A 25,988-nucleotide genomic window follows, 5' to 3' on the forward strand; every position below is an offset into this window, starting at 1 on the left:
TGCAGCACAGCAACATGGCACAAGTATACATATGTAACAAACCTGCACGTTATGCACATGTATCCTAGAACTTAAAGTATAATAATAATAATAAAAATAAATTTAAAAAAAATAAAACATTTATTTTAAAAAGAAATTATATGAGTTTACAGGTGAAAAAATATTCACAAACTACATTTTGTATCATTGTAACTTTTAATTTTTTACCTATGGAAAAATACATATAACATAAAATTTACCATCTTAACTATTTTAAGTGTATAGTTCAGCAGTGTTAGGTAACTTTACACTATTTTACAACCAATCTCCAGAACTCTTCTCCTCATGTAAAACTGAAGTTTTGTGTGCATCAAACAATAACTCCCCATTTCCCCCTCCTGCACCCCCTGGCAAACATCATTCTGTCTTCTGTGTCTATGAATTTGACACTGCTCTAGATACCTCATCCAAGAGGAATAACTGCATTTTTCTTTTTTGTGGCTGGCTTATTATACTTAGCAGAATGTCCTCAGGGTTCATCCATGTTGTAGCATGCATCAGAATTTCCTTTCTTTTTAAGACTCAATAATAATTTCATTGTATGTATATGCCACATTTTGTTTATCCATTCATTCATTGTTGCACGTGTGGGTTGCTTCCATCTTTTGGCTGCTGTGAATAATGCTGCAGTGAACATGGATGTACAAATATCTCTTCAACACTCTTGTTTTCAATTTTGGGTTATACATGCCCAGAAGTGGAATTGCTGAATCATATGGTAATTCTGTTTTTAATTTTTTGAGAAACCAATATACTATTTTCCCATAGCACATATTTTACATTTCATTTTACATTCTCTATGTTTATAATTTTCCATTTAAACATTATACATACATAAAATCATAAAAATTAATATAAGAAATTCTAAATTTGTTGACAGAGGCATTATTTTCTTCTTTATGTTTTCAATATTTCTGCAATAAATACATACTAACTTTTATCAATAAGCATATTACATATGGAAAAATACAATTTTATCTGTCTTTTTTTTAAAATGGAAAAATAAAATGCAAAAATAAAAAATGCTTACCTCTCCAACATATTTGCCTGGTTTTCAAATACTTTCAACATGGTATCAAATCGATAAGTCACTGAATGAGCAGTTTCTATTATTTAAAAAGTCAAAAATGTTAAAGGTTTTATAAATAGCTGAAGTTATAGCTCTATGCTAAATACAACTGCTATAGATGTGAAAGCTAAACAAACATAAAGAGTGGCTAGCAGGGCTACATGAGGCTACAGAATGCTTATGAGGAACATAGCTACCATTTTATTAAATACCTATTATATGCAAATCATCATGTTATATTGCATTCTCTTATTCTTAATCTAAAAAATAAGACACTGTCATAATTTTCAAATAAAGAAGTTCAGGCTCAGGGAGGTTACATAACTTGATCAATACGATATATCTAGTAAAAGACAAAACTGGATTAATGTCCAATATATGTGACCTTCTTATGATATGGCATATCAGAGGGACTCCAGGATGTTAAAAGAGAACTGCTTTAGTTGCTGTTCCTAAGTCAATAAGGTCTATGGGAAGGATCTAGCTAACCTACTAAGCTTTACAACTGTATCAAAGAACCCAAAAGAGAACCCAAGATGCTACTTAAAAGAGAACCAACATAATAAGGATCCACAATAATCAATGAACTATTCGGGTAATACCACAAGACTCTTCAATCTTGTGACATAAAAAGTATATGACAGAAGACAGTCCCTGCACTAACTTTTCTGCTAGATAAACAAGACATGACACAAAGAAAATATTAAATAACATAGAAGCATACAATTCCTAAACATTAATTATATTTTTTCTTTTTTTTTTTTTTTTTGAGACGGAGTCTCGTTCTGTCACCCAGGCTGTAGTACAGTGGTGCAATCTCGGCTCACTGCAAGCTCCACCTCCCAGGTTCATGCCATTCTCCTGCCTCAGCCTCCCCAGTAGCTGGGACTACAGGTGCCCACCACCACGCCCAGCTAATTCTTTTGTATTTTTAGTAGAGACGGGGTTTCACCATGTTAGCTAGGATGGTCTCAATCTCCTGACCTCATGATCAGCCCGTCTCGGCCTCCCAAAGTGCTGGGATTACAGGCGTGAGCCACTGCTCCCGGCCAAAATAAAATAATATTTTAAGAGTAATCTGATCATAGCACATGAGATAATTTTAAATTCTGCCCTAAATATGGTAAAGGACTACAAGGAACATCAACTCTTATTTCAGTTACAATTTGAAAATTCAGTCCCCAGAAAGAAGAAAAAGCCATTAGAAAACAGTCCTGGGGGGAAAAAAGGAAGAACACAAAATGACATTAGCAAGATGAGAAAGTAAGAGATAACAGTCTTCATCTCCCCCCTAAAAAAACAACCACTAGACAGCTATCCATGGATGAAAGTGGCCTTGGTAGGGCTCAAAGTCTCAAAGAAGCTGCAGCAAGATAGTAAAGCAAAAAAAAAAAATGGAGAATAACCACACAGACAGGATAGCTGAGGAGATCAGCATACCAGAGACATCTGGAGACGGCAAGGAATGAGGAAGAGTGCAGGAACCACAGGTCCCACCATGGTTCCTAGTAACCTGCTCTACAGAGAACACTGACAGCTCTCACCACTAACATAACTAATAACCACTGCCACCATTAAACCCCCAGATAAGAAAAATGTTGCTCCATCCACCACCAAGAAGGAGTCACTATTTTGCCAACCCAGGACCAGAGCCACCATGCCCCAATTCCTTGGGTGACCCAGACCACAGAGTCACAATCTTTCCATATGTACTCAGGCTCCAGCACTTGCTAGAAGGCTGCATCATGCACTCCGATGCCTCAGACACCAGAGCCACTTTCACTGAGGGCTAGCCCCACCCCAGGCCGTACAGGCATGCTCACTCTGCACCAGCCTGCGCAATGAACCCTAGCTCTGCCACTCCTCTATGAATCCTATGCTCCAGGTATGAGCCACTGCCACAGTGAGCTAAGCCACAGCTCAATCCTGGAACCACCGTTGTTCTGCATGTGTTCACACCCCAGTCCACATCTCTAAGGCTGCACCATGCACATGTATAATATAGTCACCAGAGCCGCTGGCTTTACATGCTAGCCTTGCCCAGGGCCCTGAAGCTGCAGTCTCTCAGTACACATGTGGGCTGTAACCTCAGCTCTGCTGCAACTCTTTGAGACTCTGACTGCACATGCGTCAGACATCAGAGCTACCACCACAACAAGCTAGCCCACACCCAAGGCCCCAGAGCAACTGTTGCTCTCCAGGTGTGACCACATTCCAGAATGTGGCTCTGCAACCACTCAACAAGTGCCTGCATTCTAGACACCAGAACCATTAATGCAGCAGGGATATCCATATCACAGTCCTCAGAGCAGCAGTAGATTTGCACACACTAGCATCTGGACCCAAAAGCCACTGTCAATCCACACATACCTGTGCTCACAGATCCAAGCTTCTTGACCACTCCACAGGTATCATGCATCAGACATTGGTACCATTGTCACTACAAGCACACCCACAAGCCAAACCCAGAACAAAGAGGTGTCACCTCTGCCACAACTTCCCTTAGGGAAGTAAAAGAGATCCGAAGAATTCTGTCAGGCTTTGCCACTGTTGCAGATACCTATAGCCTTGGTCACTGCACACCGCTGAAATTTTTACCCACATCAACCACAGCCAAAAAAACTACGTGGACACTAAACTGCCACATCCTCACTGGATCCTGAATTGCCACATCCCACCCAGCTAGTGTACTCACAACCACCCCATAGGTGAAGATCTTTTCATATAAAACTAGTCCATAAAGTCTAGAAGCAGTGACTCTATCAATATCTGACAAAATATTCAAATACTAGTTTTAAGGAAGCTCAGTAAGTTATAAGAAAACACCAATAGACAACAAAAATCAGAAAAACAACACACTAACAAAATGAAAAGTTTAGCAGAATGAGGGACCAAACAGAAATTTAAAGAAGAACCAAACAGAAATTCTGATGCCAAAGAATGTAATTAATACAATTAAAATTACAAAAGATAAGTCAAAAAATATGTCAACTATATAATTCATCAAGGAGAAGAAAGAATCTGTAAACTTAAAGGACGTTATTTGAAAATATACAGTTAGGAAAAAAAGAATAAAGAATACAAAGGAATTCTAAAGGCTATTACCTATTGGAAACAATGTTCACTATTCAGGTGATGGGTACACTAAAAGCCCAGACTTCACCACGACACAACATATACATGTAAGAAATCTGAAGTTATCTCCTCTAAATATACAAAAATTTAAATTTTTTAATTCTGAAAAATAAAATAAATAAATAAAACCTACAGGATTTACGGGACAGCATCAAGAGTGTTATCATTTACATTATAGGAATTAAAAAAGAAGAAGAGAAAAAGGGGGAAAAGCTTATATGAAGAAATAATGGCTCAAAATGCCCCAAATATGGGGAAGGATATAAACATTCAGAAAGATAAAAAGTCTCCAAACAGATACAACCCAAAAGAATATTTCACCAAAACATATTATAACCAAACCGTCAAAAATTAAAAACAAAAAGAGAATCCTGAAAGCAAGAGAGAAAAGAGCTTCCTCACACAGAGAGAATCCCCACAGGGCTACAGCAGTTTTCTCAGTGAAAATTTTGCAGTCTAAGAGAGAGTAAGAAGATATTTTCAAAGTTCAAGAAAAAAAGCTGCCAACCAAGAATACTTTACCCAGAAAAGTTAGTCTAAAAAATGAAGGAGTGATACTTTCTCTGACAAACAAAAGCTCAGGGAGTTCATCATCATCAGGCTTGCCTTACAGAAATGATAAAGGGAGCTCTTCAATCTGAAATGAAAGGACACTAAGTAGTAACACAAATACATATGAAAGTATAAAACTCACTGGTTAAAGTATGTATATAGTAAAATTACATACTATAATATTGTAACAGTAGTCTGTAAATCACTTATGTCTACAGAATAAAGGGTAAAAGACAAACAAAATACCTATAGCTACGATAATTTCCTAAGGTGTACACAATATAAAATATGTGAATTATGACATCAAAAACATAAAATGCTTAGAGGGGAGTAAAAGTATATCAACAAATCACAAAAGAAGATAGCAAACAGGGAATAAAAGAACAAAGGATCTACGAAACAGCTAAAAAGCAATTAACAGAATGGCAATAGCAAGTCCTTATTTATTAAAGGTAACTTAAAAGTAAATGGATCAAATTATTCAATTCAAAGACATAGAAAGGCTGAATAAATAAAAAAACAAGACTACATGCTGCTTACTCACAGAATAAAAGTGAAGGGATGTAAATAGGTATTCCATGCAATTAGAAACCAATAAATGAGCAGGTGTGGCTAAACTTACATCAGACCAGATACTTTGAGTCAAAAACAGTCACAAGAGACAAAGAAGGTTATTATATAATGAAAAAAGCTCAAGAGAATATAACAAATATATACACACCCAACACTGCAACACCTAAATATATAAAGCAAATATTAATAAATCTGAAGAAAGAGATAGACAGCAATACCATAATAGCAGAGGCCTTCAGTATTCTACATTCAATAATGAACAAATCATCCAGACAGAAAACAAATAAGGAAGCCTTACATTTTAACTACACTTTACACCAATGGACCTAACAAACATATACAAGATATTTCATTCAACAGCAGGAGAATATAGAACTTTCTCAAGTGCAAATGGAATGTTCTAAAGGACAGATCTTGTGTTAGGCCAGTAAGTCTTATAAAATTTAAGAAGGCTAAAATCATATCAGGTATTTCCCAATCACAGTGGCATGAAACTAGAAATCAATAACAGAAGAAAAATTGAAAGATTTACAAATATATGGAAATTAACATACTCCTGAACAATGGGTCAAAAAGAAATTCAAAAAGAAATCAAAAAATATCTTACAACACACAAAAATGGAAACATACCAAAATTTATGTGATGCAGCAAAAGCAGTTATTAAAAGGGAGATTATAGCAATAAAAACCTACATTAAAGCTGGGCACAGTGTCCCACACTTGCAATATCAGCTATTAAGGAGGCTAAGTGAGAGAATCACTTAAGGCGAGGAGTTTGAGGTTGGCGTGAGTTATGATCACACCACTGTACTCCAGCCTGGGCAATACAGCAAGACCCTATCTCCAAATAAATAAATAAACAAAGTATACATTAAAAAAACAAAAAAAGAGCTCCAATAATGTAATGTCACACTTCAAGGAACTAGAAAAAGAACAAACTGAGCCCAAGTTAGTAAAAGGAAGGAAATAAAAGATTAGAGCAGAAGTACATAAAATAGAGACTAAAAAAATCATAGAAAAGTTCAACAAAACTAAGAGTTGGTTTTTTGAAAAGATAAACATAATTGACAAGACTTTAGCTAGACTAAGAAAAAAGAGCAAGACTCAAGTAACATCGGGAAAGAAAGAAGAGACATAATAACTGATACCACAAAAATACAAAGGATAAAGACTACTGTGAACATTTATACACCCACAAATTAGATACCTTAAAATAACTGGATAATTCATAGACACATACAACCCACCAATACTAAATCATGAAAAAACCGAAAGTCTGAACAGACTAGTAATTAGTAAGAAGACTGACTCAGTGATAAAATCCCCCATTAAAAAAAAAAAAGAAAAAACCAGGACCTGATGGTTTTATGGCCTAATTCTACCCAACATTTAAAGAACTAGTAGAATCCTTCTCGAATTCTTCCAAAATCTTGAAGAGGAAGTAGTACTTCTGAACTATTTTACAAGGTTAGTATTACCCTAATACCAAAGCCAGACAAAGACACTATGAGAAAAGAAAACACAGTCCAACATCTCTGATGAATATGGATACAAATATCTTTAACAAAATACTAGCAAACTGAATTTACAGCACATTAAAAGAATCATTCACTATGACCAAGTGGGACTTATCCCTGGGGCGCAAAGATGATTCAAATATGCAAATAAATGTGATATACCATATTAATAGAATAAAATACAAAAATCATATGATCATCTCAATATATGGGAAAAAGCATTTGAAAAAATTCAACATTCTTTCCTGACAAAAATAACAAATTAGATACAGAAGGAATGTACCTCAAACAATAATGGCCAACTATCACAAGCCCACAGCTACACAGTCAACAGTGAAAAGTTGGAAGATTTTCCTCTAAGATGAAGAACAAGATAAAGATGCTCATTCTTGCCACTTCTATTCAACATAGTGCTGGAATTCCTAGCTAGAGCAATTAAGCAAGGAAAGAAATAAAAGGTATCCAAATAGGAAAGCAAGAAATAAAATTATTACTATTTGCAAAAAAGAAAGAGGGACCATCACTACTGACCACATGGGCATAAAGGGACAATAAACAAATACTATAAATAACTTATGCTAATGAATTTGATAATTTAAATTATATGGACAAATTCTTGGAAACTCACAATCTACGAAAACTCACAAAGGAGAAATTAATATTATGAATAGGCATATATAAAAGAAATTGAATCAATAATTAATAACCTTCCAAAACAGCAGGTACTATGCTCAGATGGTTTCACTTGGCAAATTCTACCAAACATTTAACTAAGAAATTATGCCAATTCTTTATGATCTCTTCCAGAAAATAGAAACATAGGGAACATTTCCTGACTCGTTCTATGAGGCCAGTATCACTCCAATACCAAAGCCGGACAAAGACATCACAAGAAAAGAAAACTATAGATGAATATCTTTCATGAATACATGTGTGAAAATCCTCAACAAAACATTAGCAAATCACATACATAAATGTATAGAAAGAACTACACAACACAACCAAATGGGTTATTCCAGGTATGTAAGGCTGGTCCAATAATCAAAAATCAATTAATGTAATCTACATGCTAAAGAAGAAAAATCATATGATCATATCAATAAATGCAGAAAAAGTATTTGACAAAATCTAACACCTATCCATAATTTTAAAAAACTCTTTGTAAATTATAAATAAAATAGAAGTAAGCTTCCTCAGTTTGATAAAGAAAATCTACAAAAAGTTTACAGCTAACATCATACTTAATAGTGAAATCCTAAATGCTTCCTCCCTAAGATCAGGAAGAAGGTAAACATGCCCATTTTCACCATGCTATTTAACATCATACTGGAAGTCCTAGCTAATGCAATAATGTAAGAAAAGAAAATCAGAAGGAAGAAGTAGCACTGTCTGTCAGATAATGTGACTGTCTCTATAGAAAATCCCAAAGAATCACCAATATCCCGTAATAAACAATTATTGCAAATGTATAGGACACAAAAGTTAATTGCAATTGCTTTCCTATATACCAGAAACGAACTATTTGAATTTTAAATTATAGATATTAACACAATTTATAGTAGCACTGAAATTTCAACACTTCAGTGTAAATCTAAAAGAAAATATGTACAAGATCTATATGAGGAAAAGTTCATTACTCTGATGAAAGAAAGCAAGTAAGATCTAAATAAATGGAGAGAGATTTCATGTTCATAGAATGAAAGATACAATATTGTTAAGATACAAGTTCTTGTCCATTTAATCCATAGATTTAATCCATAGATTCAATGCAATCTCAATCAAAATTCCAGCAAGGTATTTTTTGGATACCAACAAATTGTTTCCAAAGTTTATATGGAAAGGCAATAGACCCAGAGAAATCAACACAATGTTGAAGAACAACAAATTGGAGGACTGACGCTACCCAACTTCAATACTTACTAAAAGCTAAAGTAATCAAGACATGTAGCACTGCCAAAATAGACAGACAAGCAAACAGAATAAAAAGCCCAGAAATAGACTCACAAATATACACAACTGATCTTTGGCAAAGGAACAAAGGCAACTCCATGAAGAAAGAGTAGTCTTCTCAACAAATGATGCTGAAACAACTGGACATCCAAATGCAAAAAAAAATAATAATAAATAATGAATCTGGACATAGACTTTACACCTCTCACAAAAATTAACTCAAAATGGATCAGGCACAGTGGCTCACGCCTGTAATCCCAGTACTATGGGAGGCTGAGGTAGGCAGATCACAAGGTCAGGAGTTCGAGACCAGCCTGACCAACATGGTGAAACTCCATCTCTACTAAAAATACAAAAGTTTGCCGGGCATGGTGGCGCATGCCTGTGGTCCCAGCTGCTAGGGAGGCTGAGGCAGAAGAATCGCTTGAATGGGGAGGCAGAGGTTGCAGTGAGCCGAGATGGCACCATTGCACTCCAGCGACAGAGTGAGACTTCGTCTAAAAAAAAAAAAAAAATTAACTCAAAATGGATCATAATTATAAACATAAAATGCAAAACTATAAAACTTTTACAAGACATAGAAGAGACGATCTAGGTAACTTTGAGTTTGAAGATGAATTTTTACATATAACACCTAAAGCACAATCATGAAATTTTAAAAAATGGTAAGTTTGACTTTATTCTGGCTCTGCAAAAGACACTGCTAAAAGAATGAAAAGATGAGCCACAGACTGAGAGAATATCTTTGCCAAACACATATCTGATACAAGGCTTGTATCCAAAATATAAAAAGAACTTTTAAAACTCAACAATAAGAAAACAAACAACCCAATTTTTAAAATAGGTAAAAGATCTGAGCACCTCACCAAAGAAATGAAACAGATGGCAAATAAGCATATGAAAAGATGCTCAACATCATGCATAATCATGGAATTGCAAATGAAAACAATGAAATATCACTACAAAACTATTAGAATGGTTAAAAGCACAAACACTGTCAATTCTAAATGCTGACAAAGATGTGGAGCAACAAGAATTCTCCTCAATTGTAGGGGGGAATGTACAATGGTACAGCCCCTCTGCATGCTCATTTGGCAGTTTCTTATAATGCTAAACAACTCTTACTGTATGACTTAGCAGTCATGCTACTTTGTGTTTACCCAATTGAGCTGAAAACTTACATCCACACAAAAACGTGCACAAAAGCGTTAATAGCAGCTTTATTTATAATTGCCGAAACATGGAAACAACCAAGATGCCCTTTCACAGGTAAATGGATAAATTGTAGTAAATCCATAAATTTATTATTTATCAGCAATAAAAAGAAATAAACTGTCAAACTATTGAAAGACATGGAGGAACTTTAACTGTACATTATTAGGTAAAAGAAAGACTAATATCAAATATACAACATTCTTGAAAAGGAAGTACTATCGAAACAGTAAATAAACAGATAAGTGGTTTCCAGGGATTCAGGTGGATGGAGGAAGAGGTGAATAGGTGGGACACAGGGGATTTTTAGGGCAATTAAACTATTCTGTGTGACACTGTAATGGTGGATACATGACATGATACATTTGTCAAAACCCACTGAGCTGTACAAGGCAAAAAGCAAACCAGATGTATGCTATGGACTGTAGTTAATAATAATGTATCAAAATTGGTTCATCAACCATAACAAATGCATCACATTAACGCAAAATGTTAATAATAGGGGAAGCTTTATGCAGGAAGCGGGGTGCGGGGGGAGTGCACTAATGGGAACTCTCTATAATTTCTGTTCAATTTTTCTGTGATCCTAAAACTTCTCTAAAAAATAGTCTATTAAATGAAGCAACATCAAGATGAAATTGTGACCTAAAAGCAAAACCAGAGTGCAATACAAAGGTAGCTTCCGTCTTGCCAGCCAGGCTACAAGATTTAATAGAATTTAGGAAACAGGAAGGGAAGAGAGAATTAAGTGTGGCCAGAGAAGAAGAGAGGAGGTACTTTTAAAAGAAAATGATAGTGAACAAGTAAAACGCAGCAATAAAGAGACTAAGTCTATACTAATAGAACTAAGAAACTGAAACAACCGCCATTGGAAAAAGATCTTATGAATTTGCAAAGCATTTTTTCCATATTACACAATATAATTCTGTCCTCTGCTCCCCTTTAGAACCATGAGTAAAATCTCAACCATATTTTATCCTTTTGAAATGTGGTTTTCTGATTGGAAGATGTATTCCATTAAACTATGAGTGAGTACAGGGATTTCTGCTTTCATCCATGATGGAGCATCAGGGACCAGAATTACTCTTCTACCTTAAACCACTTAAATACTGGACAAAAATACATGAAACAGTGGTATTCAGAAATTGGAAAACAGTGAAAGCAGAATATATGGTAATAAAGTGGAAAGGCCCTGTGATGACCCCAATTTGCTGTCTGGAATTGCCAGTCCACACTATAGGGAAGCGGAACTCAGAGCATACTGGTTGCCTTGAGTTTAGGAAACAAAGTTCAGTGTTTGTGGAAGCCAAGGTACAATATTAGAAGGAAGGCAACCATACAGACTGAGAGAGAGAAAAAGAGAGAGCTCTTGAGAGGTTCATAGATGTACAAGGGATTCCCCTTGATGTATACAGAGGTTTTCACTACCTAGTCCAAAGTTCTATACACCTTTCTACCCCACCTAGTCAGTCAGACCTCTCTTTGATCAGAAATCTCTATAGAACTTGGGAGTGCTGTAAGATGTGCAGCTGTCCTTGGTTTAAACATGGCAAGGTTTGGTTTTAAAGCTGAAGTTGAAAGAGGGCAGAATTCCCAGCAACCTGTTCCAAGCAAACATTATTTTCTACTTTTGAACTGTATTCCACAGTGTGCTTTACACTATTATTTCAAAATTCTCTCCAGCCCTAAGACATGAGTAAGTTAATTTCTCCCTTCTATTGACAAGTAGTCATAAACTTAACAGACAAGCTCTAGCAGCTCTTTATATTCCTGAACTGACAACTACTCACCTGCAGTGAAAGCATTTGTGGATATAATTCCTAGTAATAAAATCTACAAACTACTTAAATTTATCACTGCTACACCTCAAAGGCCTGCCAACGTTTCAGTATTATGTTCTAATCACAACTCAGAATCCTCCATTCCATGTACTAACATGCACTCCTCAAAAATTAATCTAGGCCGGGCGCAATGGCTCACGTCTGTAATCCCAACACTTTGGGAGGCTGAGGCAGGCAGATTACCTGAGGTCAGGAGTTCAAGACTAACCTGGCCAACATAGTGAAACTCTCTCTACTAAATAAATAGATAGATAGATAGATAGATAGATAGATAGATAGATAGATAGATAGATAGATAGATAGACACAAAAGTTATAAAAGTTAGCTGGGTGTGGTGGTGCATGCCTGTAATCCCAGCTACTCGGGAGGCTGAGAGACGAGAATCACTTGAACCCAGGAGGCAGAGGTTGCAGTGAGCTGAGATCATGCCACTGCACTCCAGCCTGGGCAACAGAGCAAGACTGTCTCAAAAAAAAAAAACTAGTTTCAATAACACATATCCTTAACTAAGAATTTTAATAGTTGCTTGACAACCAGCTCAACTGTATGGCTCCAAACTCCAAGGCAGGGAGTCTGCACTGTTAACCTAATAATTATTACTTTAAATTATAGAAATTAATGTAACAGAAGTTATTATCACAATAATGCTTTAATGAATGGAAACTTACGTGGTTCTTTTGCAGAAACACTTTTAAATTCATCAGTTGAGAGGATTTCTATGAATTCTGAAATAATTAAAAGTATATTTGTCACTATAAATTTCAAATGGCAATTATATATACTAATTGAGCTTAAATTTTATTGTTTTAATTTTAGGAACTTATTAAAAGAAAGAAAACTTTGAAAAAATAATAGCTGCCAACACTGCAGATCTTCCCAATCAGGCAACAAATGGTAACATTTAAAAGAGTGTGTGTAACAGCTGATTATAAACCACTTTCTCACCAAAACTTGTTTTTGCTCTTGTATTCACTTATATTCGTTGATTGTACCATCATTATCTAGTCTTCCTTCCATATCCGGTCACCAACTTTCAAGTAAATATTTCTCAAACCTGACTCCCTTCTTCTTTTCACTAGTCTTTGAATATAGGTATTTATCACACATCTAAGATATAATAACTTCCCTTTCCTACTCCTAGTCCCCAAATCTAGCTTCTACAGTGCAGTCAGGAAAAAACTTCTCTAAAATTAAATCCTACAAAAAATCTTCAATGATTCTTTATTATTTTTTTAAAAAGTCTAAGCTCCTTAGCAGAACATCCATTCCCACTATGGCTGGCCCTCTGTTACTTCATCCCTATATATCGCTTCTTACTCTAATACCAATCCAGTTGTAATTCTCTATGTATGTTGTTTGTTCATGCTATTGTCTTCTTAAAATATCAAATATTTCCCTTCTTTACTTTACTAAATCCTATTCACCCTTTAAAGTTGCATAAAGTCTTCCTAACTCCTTAGGTTGAACAGATTGCTCCTTTCTGTGGACCCAATGCAAATTCCACATGCCTTTATCATGCATAACACTGTACTAACATGCTAGACAATGTACTTGTATCCTTACTAAGCTGTAAGTTTTATGGAAGTAACAACCACATTGTTGTCTGCACAGGGGATACACATTGTATTCATTTTGTATGTTCCCAGAATCTGGAATATAATAAAAACTTTTATTAAAATATCAAACTCACTATTAAATATTATCTAAATTTACCATTGTATAATTTTATAACTGTAAATTTTTTTACTTTAAGTTTCAAAATGTTAATACACTTAGGAAACCCCATAAAAGTCAAACATGCTGGGCATAATGGCTCATGCCTGTAATCCCAACATTTTGGGAGCCCGAGGTGGGAGGATCTCTTGAGGCCAGAAGTTAAAGACCAGTCTGGGCAACATAGTGAGACCTACATGTGTACAAAAAAAAATCAGCTGGCCTCAGTGGCTTGTGCCTGTGGTCCTAGCTACCTCAAAAGGCTGAGCAGAAAGGATCGCCTGAGCCCAAGAGTTTGAGGCTGCAGTGAGCAATATTCATGCTACTACACTCCAGCATGGGTGACAGAGTGAGACTCTCTCTTTAAAAGATAAAAATAATAACAAAATTTTTAATAAAAATTTTAAGGACAAACATGTATAAAATATTATCACCTTCAATTTTCTGTGCTACAGCTTCACAACTTTTCACTGCTTCTGGTCGATTTTCTTCATCCCTGTTCACGTTCAATAAATGAAACATTTTTTAATATATCAAAGAGTAAGAGTTTAAATTACACTAAAATAAGAACTAAAATGTGTAGTCTAGACATATGAAGTTTGTAAAATAAAAATTAAACATATCTTTAATCTTTATTCACAGACACTAAGGTAAACTTACAAGTTACAAGTTGAAAAGTCAAACTAAACTATGTAATTATATGAATTCCATGTAGGCCATGAATATAGTTAAGTATACCAAAAACATTAACAACAAAAATAGCAAAAATAAATTGTTAGAAACATGAGGTATCTTTTTGTCAAATATTATTATCAGTCGTATAATGATGAAGGACATAAGTTCTGGAGTGAGACTAGCTGACCTTTGGGTCAAAACCTGTTTCATCCACTTACTTATTACATGAACTCAGCCAGGTACATTACTTAACCTCTATTGGCTTCAGTTTATTCTCATTAAAATTGGGGTATAATAGTACCTTTCTCATAAAGTAGTTATGAAAATCAAAGATTATACATGTAAAGTTACTACAAAAATCCCTAGTACACAGCACACACTTAAATGTCAAGTATGAATATGGTCTAAACCTTAACCTCTGAGCCAAGGATCTAGTTATGCAACCCCCAGGAGCCAACTCAAGTACCACTCTCTTCATTATTTTCAGTTATTGACAGAGATATCACTAACGTAACTGTGTAACTAGTGGTCCCTCCCAACTGTGGGTACGTATATTCTATTTTAACACTAAAAAATAATGTTTTGTCTGTTTAATGCAAAAGCATGGTTGCTTATAAATGTAAAACTTTTACTTGGATAAGCTGTTGATATAATTTTTAATGAACTTGTTCATCAACAATGAAGTATTTCATTAGATCTTAGTTTCCTATTTATTACTAGGAGTTACCTAATCAAACTGAGAAAAGAATTTATGAGCCGGATATTTCAAAGCTAGCAATGTCCAATATAACTTTCTAATAACAGCCACATGTGGGTACTAAGCACCTGAAATGTGGCTAGTGTGACTAAGAAACTGATTTTCTACATTGAATTTGCATAGCCATATGCAACTAATGTCTCCTGTATTGCACATCTCAGATTATTAAAAATTGCAAATAGAAACAAGTTGACTAGACCTGATTTGACTAAGAAGCCCTGTGTACAGCCATCATATCTGACTCATTATCTTACATTCAGTGCTAATTATATACCATTTCTTATTGTTTTTGATTCAATTAGTTCTGATATTTCACTTACATGGTTTTAGACAACATGACTTTCCAGGAGGATTTAGACCTCTGTTTAAGGCGATTCTTCAGTTCTTCAAATCTTTGTAAAAGGTGTACTATTTGTGCAATACTTAAAGTGACTGTTTTGTCAGGTTCTGGAGGCTCTGCTTGTAAAAGAGTTTGATCTGTACTTATCTAAAATAACAAAATTAACCAGTTACTTAGTAAATACCCATTTTGTTCCCATACCTCAAATAAATTTCATTATTTCCTTTATTAAATCAAAGTAATTTTTATATTATTCTTATCTATAGCTATAGCCAAGTAATGATATAATATTTTACAAATATATTTATATGAGCAATTATCTATGAACAGAATTACAGCTCAGTGATGGTTTTTACATGTAAAACCTGAAATCTAATAATCTGTTTAATGTTAATATATAGGAATTTTAAGCAAGTCCAATAACAATAAATGCAACTCAAAATATTTACAAGAGTAATTCTAAATTGTTTCTCATAAATTCTTTTTAAGAATACCCTTACTGTGGTAAATTACCTAAAGATAATAATTTTTTCTCAAAGGCTAATACTGTCTCTTACTAACTCCCAGAAGTTAAAATATAAATGTCTATGGAACTAGCATTTTTACAGTCTGCGTGGGGAAGACTGAAACATAGTTGGGTGTCTTGAGACCTTTAGAATAGACCAAGCTAAAAAATAACAGGCAGTGAGAAGAAATAGCAAAATTCACAGAATAAGATGACCATAATTACTATTCTAGGAAATAAGTTTACTTAAAGAAAATTCAGCAAGAATGAGTGTCCAGAAACCACAGCAAAAGAAACCTACAAACAGCCAATGTGTGGAGACATAAACAAGCAGAACAGCAATTGGGGTCAGAAAGTTTTGATAGGAAAATGACACAGAATATTTACAAGAGTAATGCTAAAATAATTGCTTGCCCTAAATTCAGAGATCCACCCATGTAGAGATCTCCAATCCTTATGCTAGGAGGAAAAGTTGGAGAAAAAATGAAGTCAAGGACTTAGCAAAGATAAATTCCAGCATTGGGGATTTAGAACAGAGACTTCATTTTTGTAATGAGTGGAATGAGAGTAGGATGTAACAGCAGGAAGTAAATGCTGGGCAACACACTAGAAGTCTGAGCTTGGGTGTAGGGAAGATATGACAAGGAACACAGAATAGATGGAAGGGAAGCAGGAGACCTATGGAAACTTTATAGAAAAAGGAAAGATCTCAAATAAGAAGCCACAAATCATAAATTGAGTCAAAAATAATGTCATCAGTTTACTGTGTCTCACCTCAACAATCTATTCTTCATTGTGTTGTCTGAGATAGTGGAACATTTCTTCCTTGACCGGTGGTCTGATGTTAACCTTTTTCAGCAGAGTGTCCTGAAGAGGCATTGGAAGAGGAAGAAGCTTCTCTTCCTAGTTCCGTGTCTCTCTCTGCTTCTTCCTCAGGCAGTGTGTAGTATATTTTATAGTACTCACCCCCAGAAAATTTCAACAGCATCAGCTCATGGATGACTTCCTGGTAGGGTCCCTGGCATGGCAGATTCCTATGGGCAGCTTCCCCCAGAACTTTGTAGCAAAATTCACCAGTGCAGAGCCTCCCTTAGGGAAGTTTTCCAACATATCACCCTTGTGAACAGCTTCCCAGCAGGAAGTACAGCACCTCTCTGGAAGGTGGCTTTCCTAGCATCACAGAGGGCAGATTCGTAAGTGTACCACCCTCATGGACAGCTTCCCAGTGAGTTCAAGCTCCACCAGCCTCGCAGCCCAGCAAACTTCTCTGCCATGTAGTGATGAAAGCTGCTCCCTCTTCAGAAGTTCTGCACCTTAGCCCTGCATTGCTGGGAGGGAATGATTGGGGATATTCATATTCTGATTCCACCCTAGGAGTTGAAGTTGTTCCCTCTATCTTCTACTCCTGTATTCATTAGAATTATCTTTACTCCTTTAGTAGAATGTCTATCAATATCCTTCAGTAGATATTCCTCTGTTACAATAATTCTTTATATCAAACTTTCCCTAACCAAATTACTGTGTGGTTTTTGTCCCTTGATTAGACTCTTGATACATTACATTTCCCAATAGACATTAAATTTTAACAGAAGTCCTTTCTGGGAAAAAAGATGAAGTCACAGAACTAAAAGAGTATGGAATATAGACAGTGGGTTATCAGCTAAATGGTTTCTTCAGAAAGACCTTGGGGCACAGATTCCAGCAGGACAACTCTGAAAAGTACAGGCTACTGCAGGCTCAGCCTACATTTCTCTGGTGCAGCTCACCATATACTCTAATGGTTTCCACATGCATCTCTGTTAATGCAACATGTAATGCAACATGATCACTGACATTAACCTCGCCAGCATGTACTGACAATAAATTTTGTCAGCAGTAAAAAGATTATCACAAGATTCTCAAATGTTAATGTGCATGAGAATCCCTTGTTTCCTACCTCTTGAAGCAGTAGATTCCTAACTCACAGACACACAAAAGAAATCTAATCCAGTAACGTGCACTTATAACAGGTATCTTGGGTGACATTTAAACATGTTCTATCAACTACACTTTAAGAAAGATTCCTTGAGGAGCCCTCTCCCACCACTGCTATTCAACACAGTATTGGAAGTCCTGGTCAGAGCAATCAGACAAGAAAAAGAAATAAAGTGCATCCAAGAGTGGAAGTCAAACTATCCCTGCTTAGAGACAACATAATCCTATATCTAGAAAACCCCAAAGTCTTGGCCCAAAACCTCCCTCAGCTGATAAACAGCCTCAGCAAAGTCTCAAGATACAAAGTCAATGTACGAAAATCACCAGCATTCCTATACATCAACAACAGTCAAGCCAAGAGCCAAATCAAGAGCCAATCCCGTTCACAATTGCCACAAAAAGAATACCTAGGAACACAGCTAACCAGGGAGGTGAGCAATCTCTACAAGGAGAACTACAAAACACTGCTCAAAGAAATCAGAAATGATACCAACAAATGGAAAAACAGTCCATGTGCGTGGATAGAAAGAATCAAATTATTAAAATGGCCATACTGCCCAAAGTAAATTTATAGATCCAATGATATTCCTACCAACTAACAACGAAATTCTTCACAGAACTAGAAAAAATCTATTTTAAAGTTCATATGGAACCAAAAACAGCCCACAGAGCCAAGGCAATCCAAAGCAAAAGGAATAAATCTGGAGGCATCACACTACCCAACTTCAAACTATACTATAGGGTTACAGTAACCAAAACAGCATGGTACTGGCACAAAAACAGACACATAGAGCAATGGAACAGAATAGAGAAGCCAGAAATAAGGCTGCACACCTACAATTATCTGATCTTTGACAAACCTGACAAAAGCAAACAATGAAAAAAGGATTCCCTATTCAATAAATGAGGCTGGGATAACTCGTTAACCATGTGCAGAAGATTTAAACTGGACTCACTGCTTACACCATATACAAAAATTAACTCAAGATGAATAAAAGACTTAAATGTAAAACCCAAAACTATAAAAATTCTGGAAGACAACCTAGGCAATACGATTCTGGACACAGGAATGGGCAAAGACTCCATGAAGACGCCAAAGCAATTGCAACAAAAGCAAAAAATTAACAAATAGGATCTAATTAAACTTAAGAGCTTCTGTGCAGCAAAAGAAACTATCAACAGAGTAAACAGGCAACCTAGAAATTGGGAGAAAACATTTGCAAACTATTCATCTGACAAAGGCCTAATATCCAACATCTATAAGAAACTTAAGCAAATTTATAAGACGCAAACAAACAACACCATTAAAAAGTGGACAAGGCCAGGCGCAGTGGTTCATGCCTGTAATCCTAGCACTTTGGGAGGCTGAGGCAGGCAGATTCCTGAGCTCAGGAGTTTGAGACCAGCCTGGGCAACATGGCGAAACCCTGTCTCTACTAAAATACAAAAAAAAAAAATTAGCCGGGCATGGTGGCATACACCTGTAGTCCCAGCTACTTGGGGGGCTGAGGCAGGAGAACTGCTTGAACTCGGGAAGCTGAGGCAGGAGAACTGCTTGAACCGAGGAGGCAGAGGTAGCAGTGAGCCGAGATCGTGCCACTGCACTCCAGCCTGGCGACAGAGCAAGACTCTGTCTCAAAAAAAAGAAAAAAAAAAAAAAAAAAAAAGGTGGACACAGGACATGAATAGATACTTTTCAAAAGAAGACATACATGGGGCCAACAATCATATGAAAAAAAGCTCAACATCACTGATCATTAGAGAAATGCAAATCAAACCACAATGAGATACCATCTCATACCAGTCAGAATTACTATTATTAAAAAGTAAAAAAAAATAATAATAAAAGGTGCTGGCAAGGTTGTGGAGAAAAAATTGCTTATACACTGTTGGTGGGAGTATAAATTAGTTCCCTGTTGTGGAAAACAGTATGGTGATTCCTCAAATATCTAAAAACAGAACTACCATTTGACCCAGCAATGCCATTACTAGGTATACACCGAAGGGAAAATAAATCATCCTGTCATAAAGACACGTGCATGTGTATGTTCACTGCATCACTATTCACAGTAGCAAAGACATGGAATCGACCTAAATGTCCATCAGTGGTTGACTGGATGAAGAAAATGTGGTATATATATACCATGGAATACTATGCAGCCATATAAACGCATGAGATCATGTATTTTGCAGGAACATGGATGGAACTGGAGGCCATTATCCTTATCAAACTAGCACAGGAACATAAAACCGAATACTGCATATTCTCACTTGCAAGTGGGAGCTAAATGATGAGAACTCATGAACACAAAGAAGGGAACAATAGACACTGGGGTCTACATGAGGGTGGAAGGAGAGGAGCAGAAAAGATAACTATTGGGTATTGGGCTTAATATGTGGGTGATGAAATAATCTGTACAACAAATACCTGTGACATGAGTTTACATAAATAACAAACCTGTACATGTACCCCTGAACTTAAAATTTACAAAAAAAAAAAAAAAGAGAAACACTTCTTGAAAAACAGCAGATAATACAAACCTTTAGATAATGTATCTGGTATACCAAATTAATAAAATATTTAAGATAAGCAATGATGGGTTTAAACATTGAAAAACTTGAAATTCCAGATCAGAAGTATACTGTGTAGTGGGGGTTCCTCTTGATGATTATGAATGCACCGGTTGGGATTTCAGGCATAATGGATATGATAGTAACTAACAATAAGGTGTAGACACAGAGAAAAGTGGACACATCTGACAGTTATTTAGAAAGTAAAACCCAGAGGACTTGTGGATAGATTAAATATCAGGAATAGATGGAAGTGAGTTGTCAGGAATGGTTTCCACATTTCACATTTACCCAATCTGATAAATAGTACTCATTCACTAAGATAGGGAACATTAGAAGAGTTTAGGAGGAAAAAATTCATATTTCTGACCCACTGCATCTGAGGTGGAATAGTCAAGTAAGCAATTATATACAAACCCTGGAGTTCAGGGAAACATTTTGAGCAAAAGGTATATGTTTCTAAATTACATGCATAAAGGTAATACTTGAATGGAAAAACTGGATGAGACTGCCTAGGGAGAAAGTTTGGAGCAAAAAGAAAAAAGGCATAGGATAAAACTTTGAGGTACTCCAACATTTACTGGTTGGGTTAAGGAGGGGACTTTAAAAAGAAGATAGCCAAAGAGGTAAAACAATAGCCAGGAAAATGTAATTCACAGAAGCCAAAGGAATAGTGTTTCAAAAATGAGGGCATAATCAATAATATTAATTATAGCTGAGGCAAAAAAAAAAAATGTCTGTTTAATTTAACAACATACAATTTACTGGGAACCATATGGAGAGAATGTTTTACTTGTCAGAGAGACAGAATTCAGTCTGGATAGATTGAGAAATGCTTGGGAAATAAGAGCATAGTGTATAGTAAATTAATATACAAATAAATGTGGCTCTGAATGTGTGACACATGCTCCATGGCTAAACTCTTAAGGGTTATTACAGGAAATCCATAAACAACTCTAATTGTTTTACTTAATACCCTTAGTTGTCTCTTACAAGGAAAGAGTGCCCAGATTAATCTCTTCACTAGGTGCCAGTTTATTCATTGAATACTTAAAAAAAAAAAAAAAAAAAGACCCAACTAGTTTCATTGTTCAAAGACTGTCTACTCTGTTTTTCTCTCCACTCGCTTATAAATCTGCTTTGCCTTTACACCCTGGTAATAATCTAATGACTGTTTCCCTAATATGAGTAAATTTGCATACAAAATAATTTTTTTAAAACAGGCTAATAGAGGACATGGAAATAGGCCTTTAGAGAGGAATCTGGATCAAATGAGAGATAAAAGAGCATATTTAAAAATTGAAAGGAAGGATAAAATTGAATGAGAGAAATTGAATATACAAGAGAGAATAATTAATTAATCAAAGTTCTTGAGAAGGCATGGCAGGGCACAGTGGCTCGCACCTGTAATCCCAGCACTTTGGGAGGCAGAGGCGAGGGAACTGCATGAGTCCAGGAGTTCAAGACCAGCCTGGGCAACATGGCGAAACCCCATCTCTATTTAAAAAAAATACCAATTAGCCAGGCATGGTGGCTCACACCTGTGGTCCCAGCTACTTGAGAGGCTGAGGTTGGAGAATCACCTGAGCCCAGGAGGTCAAGCCTTCAGTGAGCCGAGATCAAATCACTGCAGTCCAGCCAGGGCAACCAGAATGAGACCCTGTCTCAAAAACACAAACAAACAAACACAGAATCTTGAGAAGACAAGAGGATATGAAATCCAAAATAGAAGCGAAATAATTAGTCATATATATAAGAAAGAACAATATATCTGTCTTAACAGGAAAAATGAAAGAGAAAATGAGTACAGATGTTAATATTTTGTTAGGTAGCAGGAATTGAAGGAGTTCCAACCAATGACTTACATTTAGAGTATTCCAAGTGTTTGGCAGCCAGAGCAGTATTTATAGTAATAATTGGAAAAACAGAAATTAATAGTTCAAGAATAAGTTGCCTATATTAGTGATTTTTAAAATAAAGTAATTTTGTTAATGACAAGGTGCACAGTGTGACTGGAAGTGGAAGCCAAGAGATCTTTGGAGATGAGGAAGTCAAGAAAGTAAGAGGCCAGCGTTTTGGATAGGTCATGTACATTGACAGGACTGAGTGTAAAAGAATAGTAAAAGTAAACCCATTAATAAAATAATAAAAAGAGGTTAATGGATGAAAAGAAAATGACAAGATGAGTTTCCAAAGTTGCAAAGAAGAACACCTTTTAAAAGAGGGTAGAGGAATAGTAGACTTCACTCTAACCCTACCTCTCTGGAAGGATAATGACCACTATGCCATAATCAAAGAATGACTAACACTTTTCCAATGTCAATCAAATGTATCCTAAAGCAAAGAGTATGTAGACCATGAAAGTCTTCTATTCTGGGACCAGAGATAAAACAATGAGAACATGCTAGGATATAGTCCCAGTTCATGCATTTAAGGTTCTATCTATATTTATCCTTTAACTTTACACCCCCAAAGAAACTGGCCTCTTTTCTTCGAAAAGCCTGGGCTTCAAGAGTGTTTAATTGGACTGAACCATAAGTGTGACCAAATGAGAACTAAAATAATTCTGTAAATCAGTAAAGCTATCCTGGAAATCATTCCAATATACTAATAGCATATATAAAGTATTTTCCAAAGTAGAATTAAAAGCCCCTAAGCCCCTAGTTTGAGACCAGTAGTTCTCAAACTAATGGTAAAGTACCTGAATCAAAAGTGTAAAAGAACATCATTAAAATAACATATTTCATCTATAGAAAATCGATACATAATTTTATGTCTATACATACATCATCACTTAGCATGATTTTTTTAAATATGGTAGAAAGTTTTAAAGTGAAAGATTCTCTCATCACCCTTTTATGTAAATTGTAAAAAAATAATAACTTAGTTTCCATTATTCAATTTTAGGAAAAAACATGTGTCAGTCAAACTTGGAGTACACCAGATATATGCAGGGACATAGGGTGTAAGTCACTGAGAAATATTTTATCCCATCCACTTACTCCTTGTCTACCTAAATCAAAAGATTACTTTATAACCAACAGTTATCCAAAAATGACTTATACATGCTTAACTTATACATAATCCAAATTCGTTTTCAAATGAGTTAAAAAATATTAACAATTTTAAAACATTAGACTTACTTCTTCCATCTGACTGACTTGCCACTGAAACCACTTTAAGAAAACAAAAGAGGGACAAAAAAAGAAATAGTGACTATTTAAATTGCAGCAATGAAATAAATATCTATATAAATGTGTGTCTGTGTCTGTGACTCTTCATCCATCAAATATCAGGCCTGACCGAAATATCACTTGGGATTCAGAATGGGGCTAATGCACTATACAAATGAACATAAAATTCTTAAACATATAGAGCAGCAAGTATGGAATTCCTTCTACTCCCTTAAAATTTAGAAACCTCTTCTTCATTGGCATGTATTTCTGTGTTAAGTTTTAGTAGGCTTAAGAAGTGATACATTGAACATACCTTAAAAAGAGATTCCAAAATCTGAAAAATAAAGTTTTAATTAACACGTTTAAAAATAGAACACTTAACCATGTATGATATAATATTTAGTTCAGTCTTTTGCAATTTTCAATCACAAAAATGTACTAAGTATTAAATTATAACTTTATAAATCTGTAGTTGAAAATTATAATTTTTTATTTACAGACAGTGCTTTTAGTTCACCTTGCATAGACAACTTCATTCTAGAATTTAAAAATAATTTTTCTTTTTATATATAGAAAGGGAGAAAGAGGGAAAGAGAGGCAGAATCTCACTGTCACCCAGGCTTGAGTGCAGCAGCACACTCATAGCTCACTATAACGTTGAACTCCTAGGCTCAAGTGATCCACTTGCCTCAGCCTCCTGAGTAGCTAGGACTACATGGGCACACCCCCATACCTGGCTAATTTTTAATTTTGTTTTTAATAGGGACAGAGTTTGGTCATGTTGCCCAGGTTGGTCTCAAACTCCTGGCCACAAACGATCCTCCTATCTCAGCCTCCCAAAGCACTGAGCATGAGCCATCATGCCTGGCCCTAATACATCTATATCAGGAAGCCCCCAAACAATTCCCAAATGTATTTCGTATATTTTCTTAATATAGGTAAGGAGGCTGGGTGTGGTGGCTCATGCCTGTAATCCCAGCACTTTGGGAGACCAAGGCAGGTGGATCACCTGAAGTTGGAAGTTCGAGACCAGCCTGACCAACATGGAGAAACCCCGTCTCTACTAAAAATACAAAAATTAGCCAGGTGTGGTGGTGCATGCCTATAATCCCAGCTACTAGGGAGGCTGAAGCAGGAGAATCACTTGAACCCGGTAGGTGGAGGTTGCAGTGAGCCAAGATCATGCCATTGCACTCCAGCCTGGGCAACAAGAGCAAAACTCTGTCTCAAAAGAAAAAATATATATATGTGTGTGTGTGTGTGTGTGTGTGTGTGTGTATGTATATATTTATATTTTTTATTTATTTTATTTATGTATATAGGTAAGGAATAAAATTTAAATTCCTCTCAGAAGAGCATTATATTTCTTTTCATACAGCAGCAAGTACAATAACAAAAAGCATCACCTTCCCAACACTATCTTCCCAATACAACTCTGTTCCTGCTAAATGGTCCAGAAAATCAAGATATAAAATATTATAATACTATTTAATATTTTTAATGAAAAATACAAAGTACTCGCTTGAGAAATTATAAGAGAAACTGAATAAATATACAAAACCCAATAGAAACTGAAATCCACAAACACATTCAACCATTCTGTTTTTCACTTATAGTACAGTATTCAATAAATTTCATGAGCTATTTAACACTTCCTTATAAAACAGGTTTTGTGTTAGATGATTTTGCCCAACTGTAGGCTAATGTCCAGTGTTCTCAGCACATTTAAGGTAGGGTAGGCTAAGTTATGATGTTTGGTAGGTCAGGTGTATTAAATGCACTTTCACCATACGAAAAATTCAACTCACGATGGGTTTATCAGTATGTAACTCCCTCACAAGTTGAGAAGCATCCATAAACAGCTCAAAATATCAATATTTACCACTTAAATATCTAATGTTAAAGTGATTACATTTGCTACAAAAACAAAAATCCCACCCTATCAAATTGGGTAAAAGTTTTCAATTACATTATTAAAGTAAAATATTACTATGTGCATTCAGGGAGTAACATAAAATTGAACAAAAATTAAACTAGATAAATTAAATTTATCTTCCACAACACTAACTCTAGATCTGTGGTTCAAAAAGTAAAGTGCCATAGCAACAGCATCAGCACCACCTACAAGCATACTTTTTAGTATTGAAAATTCTCAGGTCCCACCCTACCCTAGTAAATCAGAAAATCTAGAAGTAGGACTAGCAATTTGTGTTTTAACTAGACCTGCAGGTGATTGCTTTGCATGCTAAAGTCTAAGAATCACTAAGCTAAATAATAAGAAAGCATAAATCTAAGCAAAAATGGCTGATATCCTTCAGGAAATATACCAAAGCAAATTAATGTCTGTGTCAGAAGAAAAATATTTTCAGCTATGTAAGTGTTTAGAAAA

At 35.6% G+C, this 25,988-nt stretch overlaps 1 protein-coding gene across 1 annotated transcript in view; it reads right to left on the minus strand.

The window, feature by feature from the left end:
* The window catches only part of LOC105537655 (coiled-coil domain-containing protein 7), a 117,478-nt gene that overhangs the window by 77,053 nt on the left and 14,437 nt on the right, over positions 1-25,988 (minus strand). The window contains exons 5-10 of the mRNA XM_011977296.1: positions 23,913-23,933; positions 23,567-23,599; positions 15,354-15,520; positions 14,036-14,097; positions 12,557-12,613; positions 1,070-1,145 (exon numbers count right to left, since the gene is read on the minus strand). Of these exons, the coding sequence (XP_011832686.1) occupies positions 1,070-1,145; positions 12,557-12,613; positions 14,036-14,097; positions 15,354-15,520; positions 23,567-23,599; positions 23,913-23,933 (416 nt within the window). The remainder of the gene's footprint in view (positions 1-1,069; positions 1,146-12,556; positions 12,614-14,035; positions 14,098-15,353; positions 15,521-23,566; positions 23,600-23,912; positions 23,934-25,988) is intronic.

The sequence above is a fragment of the Mandrillus leucophaeus genome, unplaced genomic scaffold, assembly GCF_000951045.1.
Source record: "Mandrillus leucophaeus isolate KB7577 unplaced genomic scaffold, Mleu.le_1.0 Scaffold178, whole genome shotgun sequence".
In the NCBI taxonomy this organism is placed as follows: Eukaryota; Metazoa; Chordata; class Mammalia; order Primates; family Cercopithecidae; genus Mandrillus; species Mandrillus leucophaeus.